The sequence below is a fragment of the Elgaria multicarinata genome, chromosome 3 (assembly GCF_023053635.1).
Source record: "Elgaria multicarinata webbii isolate HBS135686 ecotype San Diego chromosome 3, rElgMul1.1.pri, whole genome shotgun sequence".
NCBI classification, from domain to species: domain Eukaryota; kingdom Metazoa; phylum Chordata; class Lepidosauria; order Squamata; family Anguidae; genus Elgaria; species Elgaria multicarinata.
The window spans coordinates 43,820,569-43,844,851 of NC_086173.1; the positions used below are offsets into that span (position 1 = coordinate 43,820,569).

The 24,283-nt window shown below is 44.9% G+C and overlaps 1 protein-coding gene across 3 annotated transcripts in view; it reads right to left on the reverse strand.

The window, feature by feature from the left end:
• Positions 1-881: 881 nt before the first annotated feature.
• The window catches only part of CDC42EP4 (CDC42 effector protein 4), a 30,543-nt gene continuing 7,141 nt past the window's right edge, over positions 882-24,283 (reverse strand). Inside the window, exons 2-3 of one of the 3 annotated variants that reach the window (XM_063120070.1) lie at positions 11,867-12,002; positions 882-3,773 (exon numbers count right to left, since the gene is read on the reverse strand). In XM_063120070.1, coding sequence (XP_062976140.1) covers positions 2,612-3,637 — 1,026 coding nt within the window. In that variant the 5' untranslated portion in view covers positions 3,638-3,773; positions 11,867-12,002 and the 3' untranslated portion in view covers positions 882-2,611. Of the gene's footprint in view, positions 3,774-3,895; positions 3,915-11,866; positions 12,003-24,283 lie in introns of those variants that run through there. The other 2 variants (XM_063120071.1, XM_063120069.1) reach the window with 2 other exon arrangements.

Here is a 24,283-nt window from a genome sequence, read left to right on the forward strand (position 1 = left end):
AGCAAGCCTTAACGTTGCTCTGAGCTCATCATTCCAAACCACCCACTTTCACACTCCTCCGAATTTAAGCCACCTTTCCGGCTAGTTTGCATGAGAAATATCCTCATTTAGGTTTTATTCGGGGCCTGTTTTCAAATATTTCAGGCCGTAGCAGGCATAGAGCTTGGTGACAACTGCTAGGGAAAGCAGAGGCAAACTAGCTCCCAGCTAGATTCAGTCGTGAAAAAACAACTCATATTATCTTTGGCATGATAACAGGCCGATAAGTGACACGTGGAAAGTGCTGAGAGGGACACAGGAATCAGATAAGTACTCCCCAGAGGACAGAAAGTTATGAAACCAGCGGCAGCGTAGGCTCCTGCATTCCCTCTGTGTGTTGTGTAGTGCCTTGGGCATTGCTGAAAAGCCTCGTTGTGGAACCAGGCAGGCTCAAAGACAATTGGAGGCTTGTGGAAGAGGCAGATAAGGTCAGGGCTTGGACAGAATAGCTGTGCATGGCCAAGATGCCCATTTTACACACTAGTGTCGTTTCAAAAGATGAAGCTTGCAAAAAGCTAGGTGGCTAAATGCTTTGCTGTAAAGAACCTGAAGTCCACATCGTGATGGAGAGAGACACAGATGTACTTAACTCCCCCTCCCCCAAAGTTAAAGCCAACATTGTAGACCTCTGGGGTAATTCCAGCAAAGAAAAGGGCTACAGGAATGTGTCAGCCCAACAAACCTGTGTGATCCACACACTGCCCTTTAAAAGAGATGCTACAGGTGGAGTTTGTGAGGCTCAAGAGTTTTCTTGACTTAATAATGACTTAACGATGCCATTACTGGTTTGCCTTCAGCCCCTGCCCTGGGCAATTCCACCCCTCTAAAATAAAATATCCCAGAAGATTCAAGGTGAATTTTTTTCACTATAGTTTAATTTCTTCGCATTTTAAAACATACTTCCATTTTTAAAAGGTCCTCCATCAGATGCACTGAACAAACACCTGTACACACGCAACAAAGTCACAATCCAAGGGAGGGAGACAGACTACTCCCAAAAGGGTGGGAAGATCTAATATACAGTCTGAACAAAAAGTTAAAATATTTTTTTAAAAAAATAAGGCAAAAGTTAGTGTTTAACGCCCAGCAAAATGTGAAGCAAGGCCAAAGAAAAGAGAGAAAGAAAGAAAGGGGGAAAAAAAGGGCTACAGGAACATCAGGTGCACCTCCCAACTATACTGGACGGGAAGGCCCTGAAAGCAATTTCAAAGCGGAGGAACTGAGCAATGCCTTCCACTCCATTGTTCCTGGAATGGGGAGTGCCAAGCTCTTTGTGCTTTAGTCAGCTTTGCTGATATTCTAGAGTCTGAACTAAGAAAGGATGAAGCTATATCAGGTTAGTCTACTTCTGGGACTTTCAGTTTACATCTGTAGACATGCAAAGAAGCCACATTCCTCCCAACAGCCCCCAATTGGTTGCCCTAGCAACACAAACATCTCTCAGGGCAACCTGTCCGCTTAACACCAGGAGGAAGAGCCTGGAGACAGAGTAGGCCGAGAAAGATGTTGACTTCTCTTGAATGATGGAGCATCTAGGCTGACTTCTACTCTTGCAATTCACCTCTCTGGGTTAATTCTAAGCAACCTTACATAAGCAAAGTGTCTCCAAGAATATTCTACTATGAAAGAGATATATCCACATTACCACCAACAAGGGCGACACATTTGAGGTGTAGGGGAAGGGTTAAGTAGACTGTATCAAGAAGAACTAGCACCTTTATCATACTGTGACCCCTCAATAAACCAAAAGTGGGTCCCGATGTAAAATGCAAAAGGTAATAGTGGTGTTTTCTATTTTCCACCCCCCACCCCACCCCTGTCCCAATATGCATTCTTCAAAGAGTTCTGTCAGCTCTAATTAAAAAAGAAAAGGAAGAAAGTAGGAAAGTTCTAGCCCAGACTCCAAAGTTCGTAGATCTTCCCAGAGGCCTGCCCACGGGGAGATAACTGTTAGAATCCGAACAAGTAGATTTGGAGAACTGGGTTATTTCAAAGGGTTGTAGGTTTTTTCTCTCTACAAATATACAATATCCTTCAATGTTGTGCCTGGTCCAGAATGGTACTCTTCTCAATAGGAGAAAAAAAAATCTTATGAGTACTAGTAAAAATGAAAATATATATTACTAGGGAAACTAGTGCTTTTGAGCTTTGTTCTAGTATTCAGCTCTATATTGCTTTAAACGAGTAGTAGATAAATTAACCAAAATCTCTTGTTGAAAAAAAAAAACACCCCCAAAGTTCCATTACTCTGGAATTCTCCTGGGAACAACAGTCCTTAAGCAATGTCCTTTATTCCTATATGATCCCGGAGTTGCCTAAAGTATTTTAATTATTAAGAAGCCACTTAAATGTGATTTTCCAGCTTTATCCCCCTCAACTGCTCTCCAACAGGGGTGGGGGAGATCCTACTTCTCTAGCAGCCTGTTTAAGGGGATGATGGTGGTGAAAACCAAAGACTGAGAAAGTTGGCAAAACCATAACACAACTTTTTCTGCGACACCATTTATCCCAGAATCAGTTGCCAGCGATTCCTTCTTGAGATAAAGGAAGCGTACCGCTTCAGTCACCTTGCTTATACTCTTATCTCATCGTCTTCCTCATCCATGAAGGAGAATTCCTTGTCCGGCTGTTTTGCAGGTTCATGCCTCGCGTCCTCTGGCATGCCAAGGCCCTGCCCTTTGGGGGCTAAGCTACGTTGTTCTTCCCCCATAGATGCACAGCTGGAGATGGAACTGCTGTCCATAGTCAGTCGGCTCGTAATACTGCGGGCAGAGCCAGGACTGTAAGTTGCTGCTCGGTTGTCGTCATACTGAACCAAGGAATCCTGGGGAAGTTTGCTTTCTTGGCCTGGCCAGTGGGCTGGTGAGGCCTCCACAGGGCCAGCTCCCCTTCGTGGGTCCTCTGCACCATGATAACCAGAATCCTCTTGCTCCCATGGGTCCTTATCCATGATGCTCAAGACATCCCCCAACATGGAGGGCCCCAGATCAATATGGAAAGACATGATGGACTCAGCATGCTTCATGCCGTAACTGCTCTTGGGGATGACCAAGGGCAAGTCAGTTATGTCACCAAAGTTCCTCTCTTCCAAGCTGGGGCTGTGGGGCCCGGAGCCGAGGGCTGCAGCAGCACCGTTCATGTGCTTCTCTTCAAGGGTCTTCTCCTCAGGTGCTTTCTTGACAGGGCTGGAGGAGAGGCTCTTGGGCAGCTTTTTCCCACCACTCCTGTCCACTTCCTTCTCAGTAAGCTGAGGCAGGGAGACCGCGTTCTTCACAAAAATGGCCGAGTCCCTCAGAGAGCCCAGCATGTCCCGCCGGTCACCACGAGTCACAGACTGAGACCGTTTGCTGCTGCGGAACTTCCGTGATAGCAGGCCTGGTTTGGATGAGGAACTCACCTCCTCAGTGACCTCCTGTTCAGCCTCGCCAGACTTGCTGTTGAGGAAAGACGTGTCGCCAAAAGCGTCACCGGCTCGGCCCACGTGCATGGTATGACGGAAATCGCCGAGTGGGGCACTGATCATCTCGGCTGTCAGATCGGCCCGAGAACGGCGTTTGGAGTTCGCAGAATTTGTCACCAGCTGCTTCAAAATAGGCATGTTTGCAACAGGCAGAAGCTCCTACGCGCAGAAATCAGAGCGGGTGGTGATATTCCTTTCAGTTACAGAGTACGTTTTCTCCCACAGCCTCACAGGTAGACCTCAAACCTCTTGCTGGACTTCAAATACTCCAAGCCTAAAGCACAGACAGAAGAAAGAAGAGAGATAGTTAGCTCTCATAAAGAAAACAGAAGCACCATCTGTTCAGTTGCTTTGGATAACTTTTTTTTAATGATGGAATGAGAGGACAATTCCTACAGTTCATAGACTGGGACCTTTTTATGACCAAGAGGCCCTGGGGCTGAATGTTCATGTGAGGCCTCTTGTTGTCTCTCTTCTCCGCTGGAGTGTAATGTTAGTATTGTGGTGTGCCTCACGCATGGCAGAGAGCATAGGGTAATTGTTCCAACTGTTCTTCCGCAAAGAAAGAAAGAAAGAAAGAAAGAAAGAGCCTGACAGATTATTCTCTGCCCTGTGCTGGTGGCTTTATGGCACAGAAAAGGCCAGGAGTCTGTGAGATGAGCACTTTGGCTTCAAACGTCAGTGGTGGTGAAGACCACTAGTTTTCAAACCAGAGAAGGCTGGTTGTTGTGCTAAAAGCTCTAGGGAAGGGAATTATGTGAAAGGAGCTCCGGGAGGCATGAGTCTGGAAAAGCTGGATTCAAAATAGGGGCGTTTAAACCCTCCCCCCTCCTCATGGAAATCTTCACATTGGGATTTACTGCTTGGAGGCAGTTTTGCATGCTCAGTGGAGCGGCCATTATGGGCAGAGAAAAGAATGAGACAGAAATGAATGAATGTCTGCTCCTAGAGACGGCGGCTGAGGCTCATGTTTGCAATAAAACTGAGGAATATGCAAGACGTGTTTCCCAAAACCCGCCCCCCCTGTCAGAACCACAGCTTATGTGAGGGAGGGAGATGGCTTTTGCCCATTTCCCTCCCCCCACCCACCCCCAGTTAAAGCCCAACTCATTTTACTCTGGGTCTCCCTGTCCACATTCTTGCTTAAACCTCCCTACAACGTGACATGTAAATAGGGCAAGGAGGTTAGTAACCCCCTGAAGGGTTAAAAAAAAATCCAGCCAATTTTCCTGAAGTCATAAGATTTAGCTAATGCTCTTTGGAGGCACAACTTCGCCAGTGCTGATGGCAATCATCCATTTGAATTCTCTGGCTTGAGTACAGATGTTAATTTTTCAGGAACTTTCAGCAAGTAGCGTTATTGTCACCCACACATCCCCCGCCCCGGTTTTGATCCTGCCATGCTCTGTGGTCAACATAGTTTTGCATGTTTCATCATTATTTCAAGCAGGAAAAACTGAAATAATTCACAGCAGCATAATCGGCACTGCTGCAATAGATGCTTATCAACTGGCTGTTGTGAGCACCTAGTGGCCAGTACCAGTGACATGGCTTGTGATGAACAGAATTCTCTCTATGCTCTGAGTAGCTTTAAGTCATTTCAAATGTCTCTCAGTGTAGAAGGAATACATGAACCCTCAGTAGGGGCTACTAGCCCTCAACCAGCACCAGAAGCTTCCTGAGAACTTATGACATTGGAGGGGGAAGTTCCTGCAAGAGGAAAAGCAAATCCACACTGGGTTGTTAGTTTCACCAAAAGCTGTTTCGCCATTTTAGAAATGCCTTGTTAGCTTTCTAAAATAAATGTCTTGGAATTGTATACATCCCCTAATTCAGATACTCTTTTTTGATTTTTGAGAAAAGAAAGGTTTTCCTTAGGAATGAAAATGGCCTAGATCAGAATCACAAGCAATATGATCCATTGATTTGGAGCTAACTAGGAAAAGCATTTGCAACAAGGAAAGACTGTTCTTCCTCCACCCTCCAATGTCATGTAGTCTCAGCAAGCTTCTGGTAATGGATCAGGGCTAGTAGCCCCCAGCAGTAAATAATCCCAGTTGTTCCACAGAGACTATCCATACACAGCTTTAGATACCAATGAAAACCCAACATGCAAGAACACCCCAACGTTTTCAAAAGTGTAGTGATGCACACAACGGGACAGAAAAATGCATTCTGGAGTGGTCATTATCAAGGGAGTTAGACTTCAAAGTAACTGACCACTTTCTAAAAATAAGTGTGCAAATACCTTGAGGAAAGTAAAGTAAATTAGTAACCCATGTAGATATGTAACATTGAAATCATGCCACCAAACCAGTCTAGCCTCGTTATTTCACAAGCTAGAAGAATGAAGTGGTGCACATTGTGAAGCAGAGAGACTAGACTTTGTGATACAAGAGACACACTGCGAAACAAGGTGAAGAATTGTTGGCTGAGAAAAATTTTCAACTGACTTTCTGCATGACTAATAGTGCAATCCCACATGTTCTACTCAGTGGTAAATTCCAATGCTATAGGGTTGAAACTTCAGCCATTGTTCCCCATCCCTGTCAATTCAAAAGCCTTGCCTGTGTCAGAAAACATCTCAATGGATCCTTTAACACAAGGCTAGGCAACCTGGTGCCCTCCTGATGTTTTGGACCACAGCATCCATAAGCTCTGGCCAGCATGACCAATATTCAAGCACTATGTAGTCAAAAACATCTGGAGGGCACCAGGTTGCTTTCTGCTTGCTCTAACACTTTGTCTCTATACATCATGTCACTTAATGGCAAGGGGGAGATCAATCTGGTCCCATCCATGAGCTAGAGAAGGAACTGCTGCTTCAGTGCTCCCCCCCCCAAAAAAAATCCCTTTTTCATTTTGCATCATGTCTGTTAGATTCTGAGCCTGCAGGCAGGGCCTGTTTTTATCTTTTAACCTCTGCACAGCACACACAAAGTGTTAGGTTCTTTACCAACGTTAAATAAGCATCAATAAAAACTATTTTCATCCTCTAGTTCTCTCTACAGGAAAGGAAGAGCCTTATTTTGCTGCTGCAGATCCAAAGTGAGCCAGATAAAGGGGAAGCCTCTGCACTTGTCCTTATTCTATTGATGTTTTCAGTTACCTTGAAGCCATGAGGACTAGAAACAAAGTAAAAACAGAACGGCAGCTGCACTCAGCAAGTAACCCCAAAAGGGGAGATGGCTGTGGTGGGGACAAGTTTCATTCCTGTACACTTGGCTGCCTTATCAAGAGCCAAACTATTTGGCAGTAATTTGACATGTGCCCAGGAGAAATGGCATTCTGGGTACCAGAACAAAACAATTATCTGCCATCTTGACCTATGTTTTAAACAGGTTTTGAAGAAGATTAAAATCCAAGAACAGTAGAGCATCGCCAAAAAAGGTAGAAGTTCTTCAGTTATTACTCACGTATTTCTGCTAAAACGCGGGGGTTGGGAAGTTCAGGAGGCTGGCTAAGGCATCCGCACGCTTTTAAAAGCTACGTGGGGGAAGGGGAGACACATGGGATTTTGGAGAGAATAAAAGGCAGCAAGAGACAGATGCTTAAGGAATTGGAAACAGACATCAGTAAAAGCCATGAAGAGGAGCTGCAAAACAAGCCAGATCCAGAACAAGCCAAGGGCTCTCTCTCTCTCTCTCTCACACACACACATTTTGTGTTCTTTTAAACTCGTTTGGTTGATACAGGAGGACAAAGAGTGTTGACAGACCACAAGGTGGGAAATACACTCACGCTTTCTCCCCTCTTTGTTGTTTTGCCAACTCCAGCAAGGCTGTCTTGGGTCCATTTTATCCCAAGCCAAATCAAGATGAAGGAAAGGAAAGGAACCTCTCGTGCAAGCACTGCGTCATTTCTGACTCTTGGAGGGACGTCAGCTTTTGCTGACGTTTTCTTGGCAGGCCTTATAGCGGGGTGGTTTGCCGTTGCCTTCCCCGACCGTTATTACCTTTCCCCCAGCTAGCTGGGTACTCATTTTACCAACCTCGGGAGGATGGAAGGCTGAGTCGACCCGAGCCAGCTGCCTGAAACCAGCTTCTGCTGGGATCAAACTCAGGCCGTGGGGAGAGTTTTGGCTGCAGAAACTGCTGCTTTACCGCTTGGGTCTAATTCCCCCTCCCGAAAATACTCTCCTTTCAGTAATTAGGTGGTTGAAAAGATGCTTGAAAACTAGTTTGGCATGACTACTTGTGTTAGAAATTAAATGGGGGCACACTAGTGATGCAACATCCAAATCAGAATGGGCACCCTGGATATCCCCTGCCTGACCATGTTCAGATTAGGGGTGTGCACGGACCCCCCGCTCCGCTTCACTTCCAGATCCGCGATTTTCGGATGGGGCCGCTTCGTCCCGCCCCCGCTCCGCCCATGTCCACTCCGCTCCGCTCGGAGCTCCGGATCTGGATCGGAGCTCCGTTTTTTCCCCCCATAGGCTTGCATTGAAAGCTAAAAAAGTAAAGAACTTTTTTTCTGTTCAAGTTAGAAACCTCACGTTTGGCACCATGACACCTCATGGGGGTATACACATGCACGCCAAGTTTCAAGGCAATCCCATCATCCCCTGATTTTGGGGGAATTTATGAAAATCGGGCACCCCATTCACACCCCTTTCCATAGCTCCGTCAATTTGCACGCTAAAAATCTCAAACTCGCCACCATGAGAGCTTATCCAGGGACACACACGCACGCCCAGACTCAAGGCAGTCCCATCATCCCCTGATTTTTGGCGCGGCTCTAACCTCTAACGCACCACCCATAACCCTAATTCACACCCCTTTCGATAGCTCCATCAATTTGCAGGTTAGAAACCTCAAACTCGGCACCATGATAGCTTATCCACGTGTCCACATGGACGCCAAGTTTCAAGGCAATCCCATCATCCCCTGATTTTTGGGGAATTTTTGAAAATCGGGCACCCCATTCAGACCCCTTGGGATAGCTCCGTCAATTTGCATGTTAGAAACCTCAAACTTGGCACCATGATAGCTTATCCATGTGTCCACATGGACGCCCAGACTCAAGGCAATCCCATCATCCCCTGATTTTTGGCGCGGCTTAACTCACCCCAAATTGTCCCATTCTACAACTACGTCAATTTGCAAGTTAGAAACCTCAAACTCGGCACCATGATAACTTATCCACGTGTCCACATGGATGCCAAGTTTCAAGGCAATCCCATCATCCCCTGATTTTTGGGGAATTTATGAAAATCGGGCACCCCATTCACACCCCTTTCCATAGCTCCGTCATTTTGCATGTTAGAAACCTCAAATTTGGCACCATGAAAGCTAATCCATGTGTCTAATCCTACTGTATGTAGGGAAATGGGACAAGAAGTGTGTGTATGCTTTGCCCAAACAGGATTTGAAATGCTCAATCAGTGGCTGTTGCACTTCACAAACAGTGCACTGCACACACAGCACGCTCACACAATCACACAGTCACACGCAGAGTCCAAGTAACAGAGAGAAGAAATAGAGAATATTTTTTTGGGGTTATTTTTTTGTATTTTTTGGTATATAGAAGGAAGGAAGGAAGATGAAACACAGTCAGGCTTTAAGAGAGGGGAGGGGGGGGGACAACCAACCAACCAACCAACCAAACAAACACACACTCCAAAGTTTAAAAATAAAGTTTATATTAAATCAAAGTAAGGGAAAAACACAGAGCAAACTAAGCTAAAAGTCAGAAAGAAGCAAACAAACACACACACACATACACACACGTGCCAAGCTAAATCCTAATCTATCTCCAAAGTCCAAACACAGCAGCAGCACCTATAACTAACTCCTCTCTCCACGAACGACAACCCACAAAGACGCTGAAAGCTCTGAGGGTGCCTCTGCCTTAGGCCCCCTCTCCAACGCTGGGATTGGAGGATGCTTCATGAGGTGATCAATTCTCATCAGGATTGGGAGTTGAATGTGCCTGTCATCGCTTCAAATAAACCCCGCCGCGCCGCAGCCGGGTTTACCCTACCGTTTGTATTGTAAATGTACCCGATTTTTTTAAAAAACAGCACGCAAACCAAAGGACACAGAAAGTTGAGAGTAGTCTCAAAATGACCCCCATCCACGACTGTCTAAGCACAAGAATTTTCAAAACGATAGCTTAAAAATCAACCCAGTTATCCCCGATTCTTTTCCACAATGCAATCCTATGGGCGAAAACCGCCGTTTGACCCGCGCTGTCCCTGTTTGTTGACCCGATTTTTAAAAAAATATAGCACGCGACCAGCACGACGCAGAGAGGTGAGAGTAGTCACAAAATGACCCCCATCCACGACTGTCTAAGCACAAGAATTTTCAGAACGATAGCTTCAAAAACAACCCAGTTATCTATGGGCGAAATGTTTCAAGATGGCGATTGGAGCGCTCCGCGGAAAGAGAAGCGCTCCGCCAATGGGCGCTTCTCTTCGCCTTGCTTCTAGGGGTCCGCAGTCCGCTTCTACTCCGCCTCTGGGCAAGGCGGAGCACGCCAATTCGCTCCTGCTTCTGCGCTTCTAATAGGAGCGGAGCACATGCCTAGTTCAGATGCAGTGAAATTCCCACACAGCAAAGCAGTGAGCATCCCCATGTCTGAGGAAACTGCACTACCTCAGCAACGGGGACATTGGCTTAGTTTGCTTTGGTGATGTCACGTCGTCAAATCTGTTTATCTGGTGCTATATGACATGACTAGGTTTGCTACATGCTCCCTGATTGGCTAGGATTAATGCGTTAGAAGAACAACAACACCGCAATCACAATAGTACTGGAGCAGCAACAGAAGGGTTTTAACCCTAGCCAAACCAAGATGGGAGGCGTTTCACTCCCCCTTTCAGTAAATGAGAAAAGGAGAGCTGCAAACAACAATGTGAAAAATACTAGAGTTTTAGAGGAAGTATCTGATACCGCCAAAGCCCCCTTTTTGCCTTGAACATTTCTGTGACTGAAAATTTGTTGTTGTAGCTTTACTTTTAACAAGTCTTCACAGGCAAGCAATGGGCTGGCAAGCCTCGAGAACAAGGAGATGGGACTGTGGCAAAGAACGCAATTCAGAATCACTACTCTCAATCAACCACGTCGTCACGGTCAATGTGAGACGTGCCAGTTTCAAAATTTGCAAGTCTTGCATTCCACCATTCGGGGCGAAGCAATTTGTGGTCTGCAAGCTCTAGCAGTGGAAATCAAAGCGTGCTTTCATTTCAACTGAAGTTGCAGAAGGCAGCTGAAACGGAGGCTTTCAGCTGGGAGGAGGAGTTCAAATTAGAGTACGCACGAAAACAAATACTGGAACTTACTCTGTAAGCTTCAGAAGAAGGGCTCAATGCCGTTTTAGCGCCTCTTCCTAACTGTGAAAGCCAAGCAGTCCTGCTGCAATGAGCTAGAGTGGAACGAAGAACCTCAGCAGCATGAGCTACATGCTCACGGCAGGGCTGTCAGTGTCCTGTGCAACCATTACAAGACACACAGAATGCCTATTGCAGCACTCAGGTTCCTGACTCAAGTTGGGCACAGAATTCAGCTTTATTGGTGCAGATTTCTTTCCCCCACTGTCAAAGAACACCCAGCCCTGATCACAACGTTCTTCATCAAGACCATGTAACAAAATGGGAGAATTCAGAGCTCTTGAACCCACTAGCCTAGTGGAACAAAGGCTGGGGCTTGCAGAGTTGCCTACTTAGGATTAAAACACACTTGCCTAATAAAAAGACATGCTCCTGTTTAGCTTCTAAAAAAAGCTTCTCGCTTATTTGGCCATGCTGACTAACTGCTGGGTCCCCACAGTAACTTCTGTGGAACAGCAGCCTCTGATCTGCCAAGTCACACACTGGGATTCCAAGGAGGGAAAACCCTGTAAGGAACATTCAAGGTGTGGGGCAGGGGGGCGGGCAACAGGCAGAGAATCGCTCTTCAGCTTGGCCCTCTAACCTTGCTGAGGGCTAGGTTCCTTTACCAACTTCTGTAGTTCAAGAAATGGACAATCCTGGAGAGCTACATGCATATTTTCTTCCAGGATGTTCAGTTTTGATCTGGAAATGCTGCATCAGGAACGTTGGACTGGCGCAAGAAAGGGGAAAAAAGATCAGGAGATCATGAGCTTGCTGCAGCTGTACCCCTTATTCCTTAGAAATATGGGTTCAACATTTGCCTTTGCTTCTATAACACACCTGAAGAAACTGCTAGGTGTTGGAACTCCAGAGAAAGCACAGGATACCTGCACTATGCTTTGACATAAGATGTGAGTGCTTGTAGGGTATCAATATCTGCCATACCCCCCTACCTCACCACTACAGATCTCAGAAGGGAAAAAAACAAGGGTTGTGTAGGTGAACAGTCATAAAGCACTGAGTAGTGTTTTAGTTATTCCTGTACATACCTAGTACGGGGCCACCTGGAAGGCTGGAGAGGAGGGCATCTATCTGTGAGCTCCAAATGGCTCACACATTAAGGGGCAGCAAGGTGGACCATATTTTCTCCACGATGAAGAAAATATATGGCTTCAGATAGCACACCTGCACAGAAACAAGGTGGAGATTAGTCTACCAAGGATAGCCAAATTCCAATGATTATGGGTCTTAGAACTAGAGTTTCAGCATGGATGTACATTACAGACAATCTGGAGAGATTTGCCTTCATGCTGAAACTGAGGGCTATGTTAGATGTGATGCTAAACTTGTCAGTGGAAGGGCCATGGTTGCTTTAAACATTCAAAATAGTTACCATGCCACTCCCCACCCCACTCCCAAACTCAATTTTCATCAGGACCATGGCACAGGGGAAGAGGTTTTTCATAAGGAGCATTTCTTTCCCTTCCCCATGGTGGCTATTAGCTTTGCCCACGTGGCTACGTCTTGCTCCGTTTCTCTTTCTCCTTCCCTGCCATCAGGCCACTGATTGCTTTCCTTTCTTGGTTCCTGCATTCAGATTATTATTATTATTATTTATTTATATAGCACCATCAGTGTACATGGTGCTGTACAGAGTAAAACAGTAAATAGCAAGACCCTGCCGCATAGGCTGTGGTACCCATGACCTTATCTCTTCCAGAATTCTAGAACCTGACCAGCCCATGCTTTAATTTCCCCCCATTAAAACCACGAAGTACTTAAGTTTGTTTGGGATGTTTCTAGTGCGTTCACACCAGCAAAAGTAAGCTGCACTTGAATGGAAAGAGAGCACTAACTGTTGATTGCTAGCAACGGGGAAGGATCCAATAAAGCTCACGTTGCACTGTGCCTTCTGCTAAGGCAGCATATTTGTGCTTGAACGGAGGTAATTTCATGGAACAGAGTTGCCTATGGGCAAAAACCTAGGAACAAAGCAGCCCAACCCACCAGTTCATGCTTTACCTATTTAGGATTTCATGAAATGCTGTTTCACACATTACCTAGAGGAGAGGGAGGGGTAAGGAGGGAAAAAGATTCTCAAACTGAATCTCTCTCCCAGTCTTTATGTAAGCCATGGGTGGCAACTTGGAGCCCTCCAGGTGTTTTGGCCTATAACTCCAATCACCGCCCGGCAGCATAGCCAATGGTGGAGGATGGGAACTGTAGTCCAAAACATCTGGAAAGCACCAGGTTGGGGTGGGTGCATAAACTCACCCTTAAGCGCCTTACTGTTTTGCAAGGTGGGGAGCAACAGGATACTTTGACGGAGCAGAGGAACACGTCACCCAATGTATTTTGCACCATTTTGGAACAGGTGGAGGAGGGTTGAAGGGTATGAAAGATGGGAAAACCATGACTGCGTCAGTGAGACCAAGGGTTCTTCCAGCTGGATGGTTCCTAATGCTACCAATCAAAAGTCACTGCAAATATTCCAATCTTTTCCTCAACTATTTTGTGGTAAGAAGAAACAAACAAACAAGCACAGCAGTGGAAAGACACAGGAGGGTTACAAACAGAAGATGACGTCCTCTGGACTCCTCATAAAATAAATAAGGGAAGGCGATTGTACAATAAAGACCTTGTCAGGAAGCACCCAGAGATTCTTCTCATAGCCCGGGCTGTGTGTATACTTCAACCCCGGGAAAGCACAGCAGGACAGCAGAATGTGGTTTTGGGCACGGGATACGGCTCCCCAAGAACCCCAGTTTTCTTTGGGGGGGGGGGAGGAAGCAAGCTTCTAGCCTTAATAGTTACAAAGATATCATGGGAAGTAGTGTGGAGGAAATGGCTAGTGATGTCTCAGAAGCCAGCTGGGTGGGTGGGTGAGATCTGAATGCCAGCCCCCCCCCCACTCCATCAATTCTTCATTTTATTCTTCTGCTCCTCCCCTGCAAAGAAAGGAAAGTCACAATTTCTTTCACCCATGCCTGCCCAGAACTCCATTTACAGGTTGATTGTGACAATAGCCTGCAGGATCGCCTGCTTCCCAATCTCCAGCTGAAAGGAGCAGGACTCCAAGCAAGGTGGTGTGAAACTTGGAACAGGCCAGCGGCTATCCAACCAGCAGCCATCTCCTGTGGCAACCAGCCCAGCCTGACTGAACTACACAACCCTAGTTCCAGGTTGACCAACAATTGGGAGGGCAGAAGAGGGACACTTGGGCTCTCATTACATGGGCAGGGGAGAACAGCAGCAGCAACCCTCCCTTTAAAAAACAAAGCAAAACACTTTTCTGTTAGCACTTAAAACCCCTAATACTTTAAGGGCAAGAAAAACCACAGAAAATTGTGACTGGCCAATTTCTCTCCCCCCACCCTCCAGCTTAAGATGACAGTTCAGCATCTCTGAACAAGGTCACAATCAACCTTGGGCCACATTCAGTCTCAGAGAGGCTATCGAGGGCCATGTTCCAGGAGTGGGTGCAAAAATACATCATCTACATCATCATCAATCATCATCATCATTATCATATCAGCATATTGTAGTTTATTGCAAGTAATAAAAGCCTTGGGAGAGTCATTTCAAGCTTTTAGTATTAGGAACTAACTGGACAAAAACACTGCACGATTGGTGGTTGGGGGAAAGTTGGCGGGGCCAGGGGAAGTGGTTATGGCTATCTGGGGAACCCTGACAGCCGGATTTACCCCAGGTCTGAGGTTCCCCAACCCCCAGGTATAAGGAGTTGTAACTACTGAATTGCCTATTTGATCCATATGGCAGGGACAAGTTATAAGGGCATGGCTGCACACAGCTTGTTTCAAGGAATAAATACACTCATATTGGCCATCCAGCTCTTGCAAGCCATGTGTACTGGAGGCTTCAGCACAGACTGGGCCTTTTGCAGTCCAAATGGCTGACAGAAGAGTCATGCAGTCATGACTAGCAGAAGCTATGCAGGCTGCATTGCTCCTGTTTTTAAAGTTACCATTAGCAGCTCTTCAGGGGGAAAAGGAACCTGTCTTTTCAAGGGACTCCTTAGGCTTCCAGTTATACTTTCTCTAGAGTGTTCCAAGGAGTGCGTGCAACTGCCATGAAGACATGCCCCAAGGGCAGCCTCTCCTAATGGCCTTTTAAGCAACTACAGATGACATAATTAGTTATTCAGAGCAAAGACAATACTACCTAGAAGGAACTAGCATTGCAGACTCATCCAGATAGAAAGAGAATCATAAATCAATTTGTATATCGCTGTTAGGAAACTAAACCAAACACCCAACACCACATACATAATGTGGGGGGTGGGGTCAGGATGGAGGGAAAGAACCAGTTAGACTAGATAAGGTAAGAAAATATGGCCCAACTATAAGCTTATTAGTGTCCCAGCTTGCATTGTGACTCACAAGATGTCAGTGTTTATAGTAAGAAACAAGAGTCAACATTGAGCGAGATCCGGAGCCTGTCCTTTGCCTCAAGGCTCCGTTCAAATCTAGCCCATCTGCAATAGAGCAATTGCATAGATGATCATTTGAAGTTGGTTATTTTGCAGAAGCTGCCATGGAGAAGGTAGTGTTTTCTTCAGAAGCAAAAATGAACAAGCTCAAATAAGAATGGAGTTCTACGTCACTGCCATACTGCCGTAAAATAAATCTGTGGACATCAAAGCCCTGCTGGATCAGACTAGAGGCCTATCTGAGTTTCTAGTCCAGCATCCTGTTTCCTGCAGTGTCCAACTAGATGCCTATGGGAAGTTCACAAGCTGGACATGAGAGCAACAGCACCCTCCCACCCATGTTCCCCAGCAGCTGGTATTCAGAGACATACTGCCTTTGATCCTTGACATACATAGCTGTCATGACTAGCAGCCATCAACAGCTTTAGCCTCCATGACTTTGTCTAATCCCCTTTTATGGCCATCACATCTTATGGCAGTAGTGAATTCCATAGTTGGACTATGTGGACTGTGAAGAAATGGTTCCTTTATCTGTCCTGAATCTCTCACCAATCAGCTTCATGGGATGACCCTGAGTTTTAGTAGCATTAGACGGGAAGAACATAAGAAGTGCCCTGCTGGATCAGACCAAGGGTCCATCTAGTCCAGCACTCTGTTCATACAGTGGCCAACGAGCCATTGGCCAGGAACCAACAAGGCAAGACATGGTGCAACAGCACCCTCCCACCCATGTTCCCCAACAACTGGTGCACACAAGCTTACTGCCTTGAATACTGGAGATAGCACACAACCATCAGGGCTAGTAGCCATTGATAGCCTTCTCCTCCAGGAATTTATCCAACCCCCTTTTAAAGCTATCCAAATTGGTGGCCATCACTACATCTTGTGGTAGTGAGTTCCATAATTTAACTATGTGCTGTGTGAAGAAGTACTTCCTCTTATTTGTCCTGGATCTCCCACCAATCAGCTTCATGAGATGACCCCGGGTTCTAGTATTTTGAGAGAGGGAGAAAAATGACTCCCTATCCACATTCTCCATACCATGCATAATTTTGTACACCTCTATCATATCTCCCCTTACCCTCCTTTTTTCCAAGCTAAACAATCCCAGATGATGTAACCTTCCCTCATAGGGGAGATGCTCCAATCCCTTGTTCATTTTAGTTGCCCTCTTCCCACCTCTAAAATGGGTATGGTGACTAGAACTGTACACAGTATTCTAAGTGTGGTCGCACCATGGATTTGTATAAAGGCAGTATGATACTGGCCATTTTATTCTCAATTCCTTTTTTTATAATGCCTAACATGGAGTTTGCATTCTTTACAATGGCCACACACTGGGTGGACATTTTCATCGAGCTGTCCACCACAACCCCAAGATCTCTTTCTTGTTCCGTCATCGCCAGCTCAGATCCCAAGTTGGGTTTTTTTGCTCCAATGTTCATTACCTTACACTTACTTGCACTGAACTGCATCTGCCATTTGGATGCCCACTCTCCCAGCTTGGAGAGATTTCTATACCATGCATAATTTTGTCATTAATCTCTTTACTCCCTTTTTTTCCTAAGGAAAGAAAGCCCTCAACATTGTAATCTTTCTTTGTAGAAGAGTTTCACCAGCCCCCCTGATAATTTTAGTTTCCCTTTTCTGGACCTTTTTCCAACTCTACAATAACATTTTTTGATATGCAGTAGCCAGATTGTCATTGCACCACAGATAAAGAAATTGTAAAAGGGAATATAATATTGGGAGTTTTATTTTTTACCCTGCTTCTAACGACCCGTAGTGCAAGTCACTATGGTATTCTGTAGGTAAGGAACAATGTAAAATACATGATGGTATCTTATAGAAAAAGGAAGTTTGAGAACCGTCTTACATAGGGCTGAGGAACCTATGGCCCACAGGGGATTCCCATCAGGCCCTCCAACTTCTTCCCCAGGCCTTGCCCCCTTTTATCTGTGATGAGAGCTCTTTCTACATGGGAGACTGGGCAGGGCCTGTGGAAGAAGCTGCTGAGTGATTCAGTCCTGCTTACTCCGAGGCATGTCCTCCTTACTTGTGAGTTGACATGCTGCTCACACTTACTTCTGAGTCCTGTTACTTCTGTGTAGACATGGAGAAGTCTTGTCCCACTTTCTTCTGAGTAGGAGTAACATCAGTAATAGTCACATTTGGTTCTGCTCACTCTGCCTTCGGCCACACCCACATCGCTTTTGGTACCCCAAAGCTGGAATGCACCCCCCCACCCCAGACATTTCCTGGATTGGAATTCAGTCCTCAGGCTGTAAAACATTTCACATCCTAGTCTAACAGAAGCAGGACTAGGTTATCCTGTGATTTTTCTGTTATCCTTATCACGAAACTGATGGTTTAATACAGCTTTTCTCAAGCTCATGTCCTCCAGATGTTTTCAATGACACCTCCCTGAATTTCTGACCATTGGCCATGCTGGCTGGAGCTGATGAGACTTGCAGTCTAAAACTTCTGCAGGTCACCAGCTGTGGACAGACGATAGATTAGTATTTTCGTTTGCCACTCAAGAAAAGTGTTATTCTTTCTAAATGGAGTTAAAAGAGGTAGTTTCGGAGGGATTCTGCCCCAAATAAATGAGAAATACTTTTGAGGTTGCTGCATTGCTTATTTCCTTCATTGCGTAATCTCATGATCGAAAGTAAACTAGCTAGATGATAACTTTTAAACAGCTTTATTCTCCCTCTTCATTCAAGAGAGCCTCTTCTCTCCCAGCAAAGACAACGTCCTGTGACAATCACATTATTATCTGGAGAAAGCTAGAAAGAGTGTGATTTAATAAACCAGATTCTAATCTGGCAAGAAAAGCTCCATTGAATGCCATGACATTTGGGGAAAACATTAAATAGGAAGCTGGTGGTCAGTTTCGAGGTCAGATGGTCCATAATATTGTGTCAACCCACTTTTTTGTGTTTTTTGTGTTTACATAAACAGGGAGTCTAGTTTGATCTAGTCAAAGGGATGGGTGGAGTCATGTGAGCACTGCATTGGCCAACATGCCCCAGCCAACAGTCAGGGATGGGAGCTGTAGCGTTAAACATTTGGAAGGCACTGGTTGAGATCATTTGGAGGCCACCAAGTTGGGGAAAGCTATCCTGGGTTGGGAGAAATCTCCTGTTTTAATTAGGTGTGGAAAGCTATCTTACAGGAAAGATCTCAAGCAAAGTAGTTGGAAAATTTCATTGCATGAAGTCTAATTGGACTTCTTGCTGCCCTTGCCTTAAGCCTCTGCTCCCTCCCGACCTACTCCCTGTGAAGACCCCCAACAGTGGCTAACCTGCTCTGGTCATTCCTTTTCACAAACCCAAGGCAACGTTTTCCCCTCTTTGCCATCTTCTCTTCTCCCTCCCCAAAACAATTGTTTACCCCTCCCTCTTGTGAAATCAATGCTTCTGAATTCAAAGCAAACAGTACTCCATGAACCCATACTCTGGTCAGCTTGGCTGAAGGTTGGAAGAGCTGGGAAGGACCCTGTGGAAGCAGAAATTTTGGATCCTGGAGCTGCTATTTCACAAAGAACTTGCTTAGCTACCTCCCTTGCTTTCTAAAGACTCATCTACTTGGCCACGTTAACGGCACCTCATCATGCTCAGCCTAGCTTTGTGTACTTCCTGCAGGGCCTGCCAATGGAAATTTGTGAACTACTAACTGAACGCAGCCTGCCAGCCATGTAGGGTGACCTTCCAGGGACAGGAGAGGCTGCTGATATGCTTCTTGTCATGTTACCTGCCTAGGATTGCAAATTGAGGGTTGTCTTGTGGCTAGTAACTTTGTGTGGTGTTAAGATGCATCTTTCCAGACAGTCAGCACAGCTCTTTAGAGCTGAACTAGGAAGGTGGAAAGAGATCTCTGAAAATAGGTACCATTTTGCATAACACATCCTCAGATTTTATTCTCTTGCTGCTGCATGGCTTAGCTGTGTTAGTACCTCTAGGCCCTAAAGTGCATCTTACAAGGATCAGATATGTTGAGCCACGGAAAGGAAGAGTACAAGCATATAGGTTTGGGGTCAAAAGGAAAGTTCTTCAAGAATATAATCACTTTGTGAACCGCCCAGAGAGCTCTGGATATTGGGCGGTATAGAAACGTAATAAATAAATAAATAAATAAATATAGAAAGCAGGTATCAGGAAAGACTATGCACTCCTGTTGCTCAGAGAATGTGTAAAACAGCTGTGAGAAACACACTAGCCAGGATGCTTCCTGATATGTGCTTTTCAGACCATATTCTGCTGGCCTTACATCAATAGCGCTGGCTTCACATTATATTCCAGGCTCTATTCACGATACTAGTTCTCATAAAGCCCTAAATGGTTTAAGATCAGGATACCCGAAAGACCATCTTCTCATGAATGAGCCTGCCCATAGGTTATTATTGTCAGATGCCCTGTTTTTTGTCGCACCACCTAAAGAGTTTTGGTAGGTTGGAACTTGGGACAGGCGTTTCTCTGTGGTAGCACTCCAGTTATGGAATTCCTTCCCAAGAGACATTAGACCGGCCCCATCCTTGATATTTTTTTAGGCAAGCAGTAAAACATTTAGCTTTCACCAATTTTTAATTCGAATCTTGAAGTTTTAATTACTCTGCTCTTTGCAATTAATTGGCTTAAATATTGTTTAATTTTTTAAACATGATTTTGCTTTAGTCAGCATATTGTAAACCACTTCAGGGGGCAACTGTATTAGCATTTCTGTGGCAATTGTTCAGGAAGGTATGCTCTGGTTACACACACTTTAAGTGGATGGCACAGGCCTCCCCTCTACCATAACCAGTGAATAACTTACTACTCTGAGTCTTACATACTCTGCAGTAGATAAAGACATCCTTGCAAGGGGAAAGTGGGCTGTTCTACCTGTTCATAAAGTACAGAGATTTTGGCTGGGTTCATACATAACATTAAGCCATGATGGTTGCTAACCACAATGGGCCCATTCGGGACATTGAGGGCTCTGTGGTTAGCTTAACCATGCTTCTCTGTGATTAGCACTAACCACAAGCTGTATGCTCGCATATGACACTGTTAACCCTGTCTGTTTCCAGGTTTCATTAACCACACGCTAACCACAAAGCAGTTAGATGAGCACCTGAGTCTTCCGAATGCTCTGCCCCGTATCCCACCAGCCCTTGTGCTATAAGTGCCAGCAGTTGCGCTATTTAGGGCACTCTATACTGCTAGCAATATGATTTCAGACCCTTAACCATAGCTGCATCACATAAGATACCTTAAGCCAAGTTAGTGCTGCTAACCCTGCCACAAAACTAGGTTAGAGAAGCCAACTACAATGTGGTTAGTGAAAGCACCTGGTTAAGGAAAATGCATGTCAGACAACACCATTAACCCTTCTGCTTAACCCAAAACCCTTAACAAGCATGGTTAACGGTGTCATCTGAACAGGGCCTATGTGTCATAAATTATGCAAACAGCCCACTATGCCCATTCTGCAGACTGTGGGTTCTCAGAGTGTGGTGTTTAGGCAGATTTATCTATTGTGGGTGGCAGAAACATCCCACAGATGACATATGAACCCATGATGGGTTCCACTGGAAAGTAAACCATCATGGCTTCGCGTGTTGTGTGAACCCAGCCAATTCCTCTTTGAGGAGAAGCCATACTCTCATTCTTTCCATACTATAGACCTCTCTGTCAGGGCAAAGAGTTTGTTCAATTGGCCCAACAGGTTATGTGAACATGTCCTGTGTTTGTTTTTGTTACGTGAAGAGAGCTTCTCATAGAAGAGGAACACAAAGTGGACTGACACTAGGATGAGCATCTGGGGTTGGCACTGCTAGGCTCCTGCTGAGGCCCTTGCTTCAACAGAAGGCCTACTGCCAGTCCCCAGATCCTGCAGGCTGTTGCTTCCTGTTCAGCTGTCCTTGCCAAGTGAGCTTGGGAGGAGCAAAGAGAAAGGGCTCTAAGCTCTGCACCACATCTCTGTCCGTGGGAAGTGGTACGAACTGGACGTAGAGGGAAAAGCAAACAAATGGGAAGCAACCGAGTGAGAGTATCTCACCCAAGCCCCCATCCCTTCAAAGCTTGGAACTGGCACCAATTCTCACAAAGGAACTTGTAGGAGGGTACTTCCAAGAATAAATATTGATCCCATTCACAAGTAAAGGAACACATCTATTCCTTGGTGCTCAAATACATAATTTCAGAGTGAGGTTTACATTAGGGATGTGCGAATCAGCAAAATGTGAGCTCAGCAAAGTCCTCCAGATTCCATCTTTGAGGTTCGTTCTGACTCAAGTCCATATCAGATTGCAAGCTTTGTTTTCTTCTTTTAATATTTTCATGTATACTTTCCCAAAGACATGCATCAATTATGTGCATGTTTGAAATGCAAAACATCCTTCTCCCATGCATTAAAGCATATTTGTGTGCATTTTTCAAAAGTGCAAATGTTTTCATGCACATTTTTCAAATGCATGCATGCTTCTGAATGCATTTTTTTGTTTTGGTCTGCAAATTACATTGCAAACTTGGAAATGTATGGACTTTGACTGCAGAATTGCATCTGAGTCCATGTTTGATATGGAAGTGGGTAAATCTTGATCAAAAATGAGCTGAAACGAATTTTTCATACTCCTTACTCAGGATTGAGTTTACCAATCATGAACAGGCCCTGTCATGGGTTTGCCCTATTACAACCACCTGCATTATCACCTGCTAGCAACTGAATGCATGACTAGGGCTGGAACCCGGCCCAGGGTGCCCTGTGGTACAATTTGGATCATGAGGCAGCACTTTGTGGGAGGAAAAGGTCACAAGTAACTCTAGTAACTCTTTGATCAGAGTTACTAGAGCACAGATTGAACCTTCGCTGCCCACAGCCTTTCAGATGGATTAAGTTTTTCATCCAAAACAGTGAAGGGGAGTGAGGGTGGTAAGCAAACAAAGTCTTCTTTATTGACTTTGCTTTATACCACCAACTTTATACCACCCTTCACTGGCTTTATAGGAGATCTCCCTCCTCCTTTCCCACAATTGTCTGTAACCATGAAAGTCAAGTATAGACCATACCTTTTAGCTAATCACAGCATTATCAATGCTATCTGACTTTTGCAGATTGACTCCAAGTTAATGGCATATTGAAATAATTTTTTGGGGTTGGGAATTCTGCTACACTCTCATATCTCTCAAGCCCCCCTGCTTCCTCCACCATTTAGCTTTCTGTTCAAGGCTCATATTATCTACCTGTCAATCACAATTCTTGCTAGTGAGAAGAGTAGCAAGATTACTTTGACTCTCTACACAAACATTCTGAACTTGCATTAGATTTTAACCAGCCTGACCTCATTCCTGACCTGCAGATAAGCATCCACGTCAGAAGGTAGAAGAGACCAAAGGACAGAAAGGGTGTGAAGTAAGTTCACCTGGCAGGCTGTTGCAAGCCGGGAAGCAATAGTTGCAGCGAGACGCTGAAGGCTAGAATTTCAGATAGAGACACTGTGCAAACAAACACTTCAGTTTGTGGATCAGAAGAGATTGCCCCCTTGCAGCAGAGCAAGCAGTGAAAGTTAAAACTATCCCTTTCCAGAGGGTTTTACCAAGCTGCAAGAAAATGCTTGACTCCTGTTGACACAAGGAACTCAAGGGAACTAAAACCTCACTGATTAGAAGTAATTATAACCAGTTAATGGATTAAGTTCAAAATCTGTTGACATATGAGAAAACCTAGTGTCTTTTTGATGGATCATGAAAGAAGATAGTTCCTCTTCATTTACAAGGAGTTAAAATTTAATCAAAACTTACTACAGTGTAAGAAAGCACTGCCTTTAATAATTGCTTTTTCATCCACTTTTAAAATTAGCCAAATACAATAATCTACACTAGAGTCAAAACACTTTCAAAAATAAGATTCATCAGTTTTGGTGGCTGTACTGAGATCAATTTCAAAACAAGAGCTGTCCATTTCAGTTGCCTGGAGTTTCTTGTTGCTAGAAGGCAGCCACAATACAAAAACACAAGTAGAAGAAGGCTTATCAATATTACATTAGGGAGGTTTTTTACAATGCATCATCTAGGGTCTCCACTGGAGTATAACAGCCAGTACTGACCAGATGGGTCTCTGCAGTGTCATGCTGTAGCCTTGCATTTGTCTTCCAGATTGCCAGCTATTTTAAGGGAAGAAAGCAATCAAGCTACTTGTTAACCAGGAGTTTACATCATTCTCACCACCTAATGCAGCAGTCTTCACCTTCTGCAGACCTGGGACTCATCTTTATTCTAAATTTGCATTCAGGGAACCACTTTTAATTTTTTTAAAAAACCGTATAGTGGTATGGTGGTAGGACTGCTGTTGTCACCCTCCTTAAACCAGACTAACAACCACTCGATGGTTCCAACTCACTGGTCGAAGACCAATCAAACAAGGAAGATCAAAGCCACACACACACTGGTTAGATCAAATCAATTTTGCCAGTTAAAACCTAGACAAAGGAAAGATCAAGGGAAATCATCTTTAAAAGACAAATCTAACAGAAAAAAACCAGTGTGTCTGTAGAATCAGTAGAATGACAGCCAAGTCTCTAGTTCCAAATCTTGTTAGCTCCATCAATTAGTGAGGGAGCAAATTTTAATCAGTAGTTAATTTTTTACCAGCTCACAATGAATCAAGTAAAGCTATTACATCTGCAGCCCAATAGGGGAAATTCACTACTATGTGATGCTACTGCATCCTGACAATCTCTCCAGCCGCAGGGCAGATTTCCAAAAAACCACAGTCTACAAGTTTTAAAAAGCCTGTTCTAAAATGTCCACTCACCTTTTGCTCCACAATGCTCCAAAAAGCCCAGTCTAGTTCTGATCTACCCATCAGCTGCCTAAACGGCACATATGACTAGACACAGACTGAAAAGTTTCCTTTGTAGAAAGTTTGTTTCTGTGGATAGAATAAACTGACCACAGGCCCTTGGGTAGCCATAGTCAAGCTTCTTAAAAGCCAGGTGAGATAATCTCCTGGTAGGTGGTGAGCAGCTCGGGGG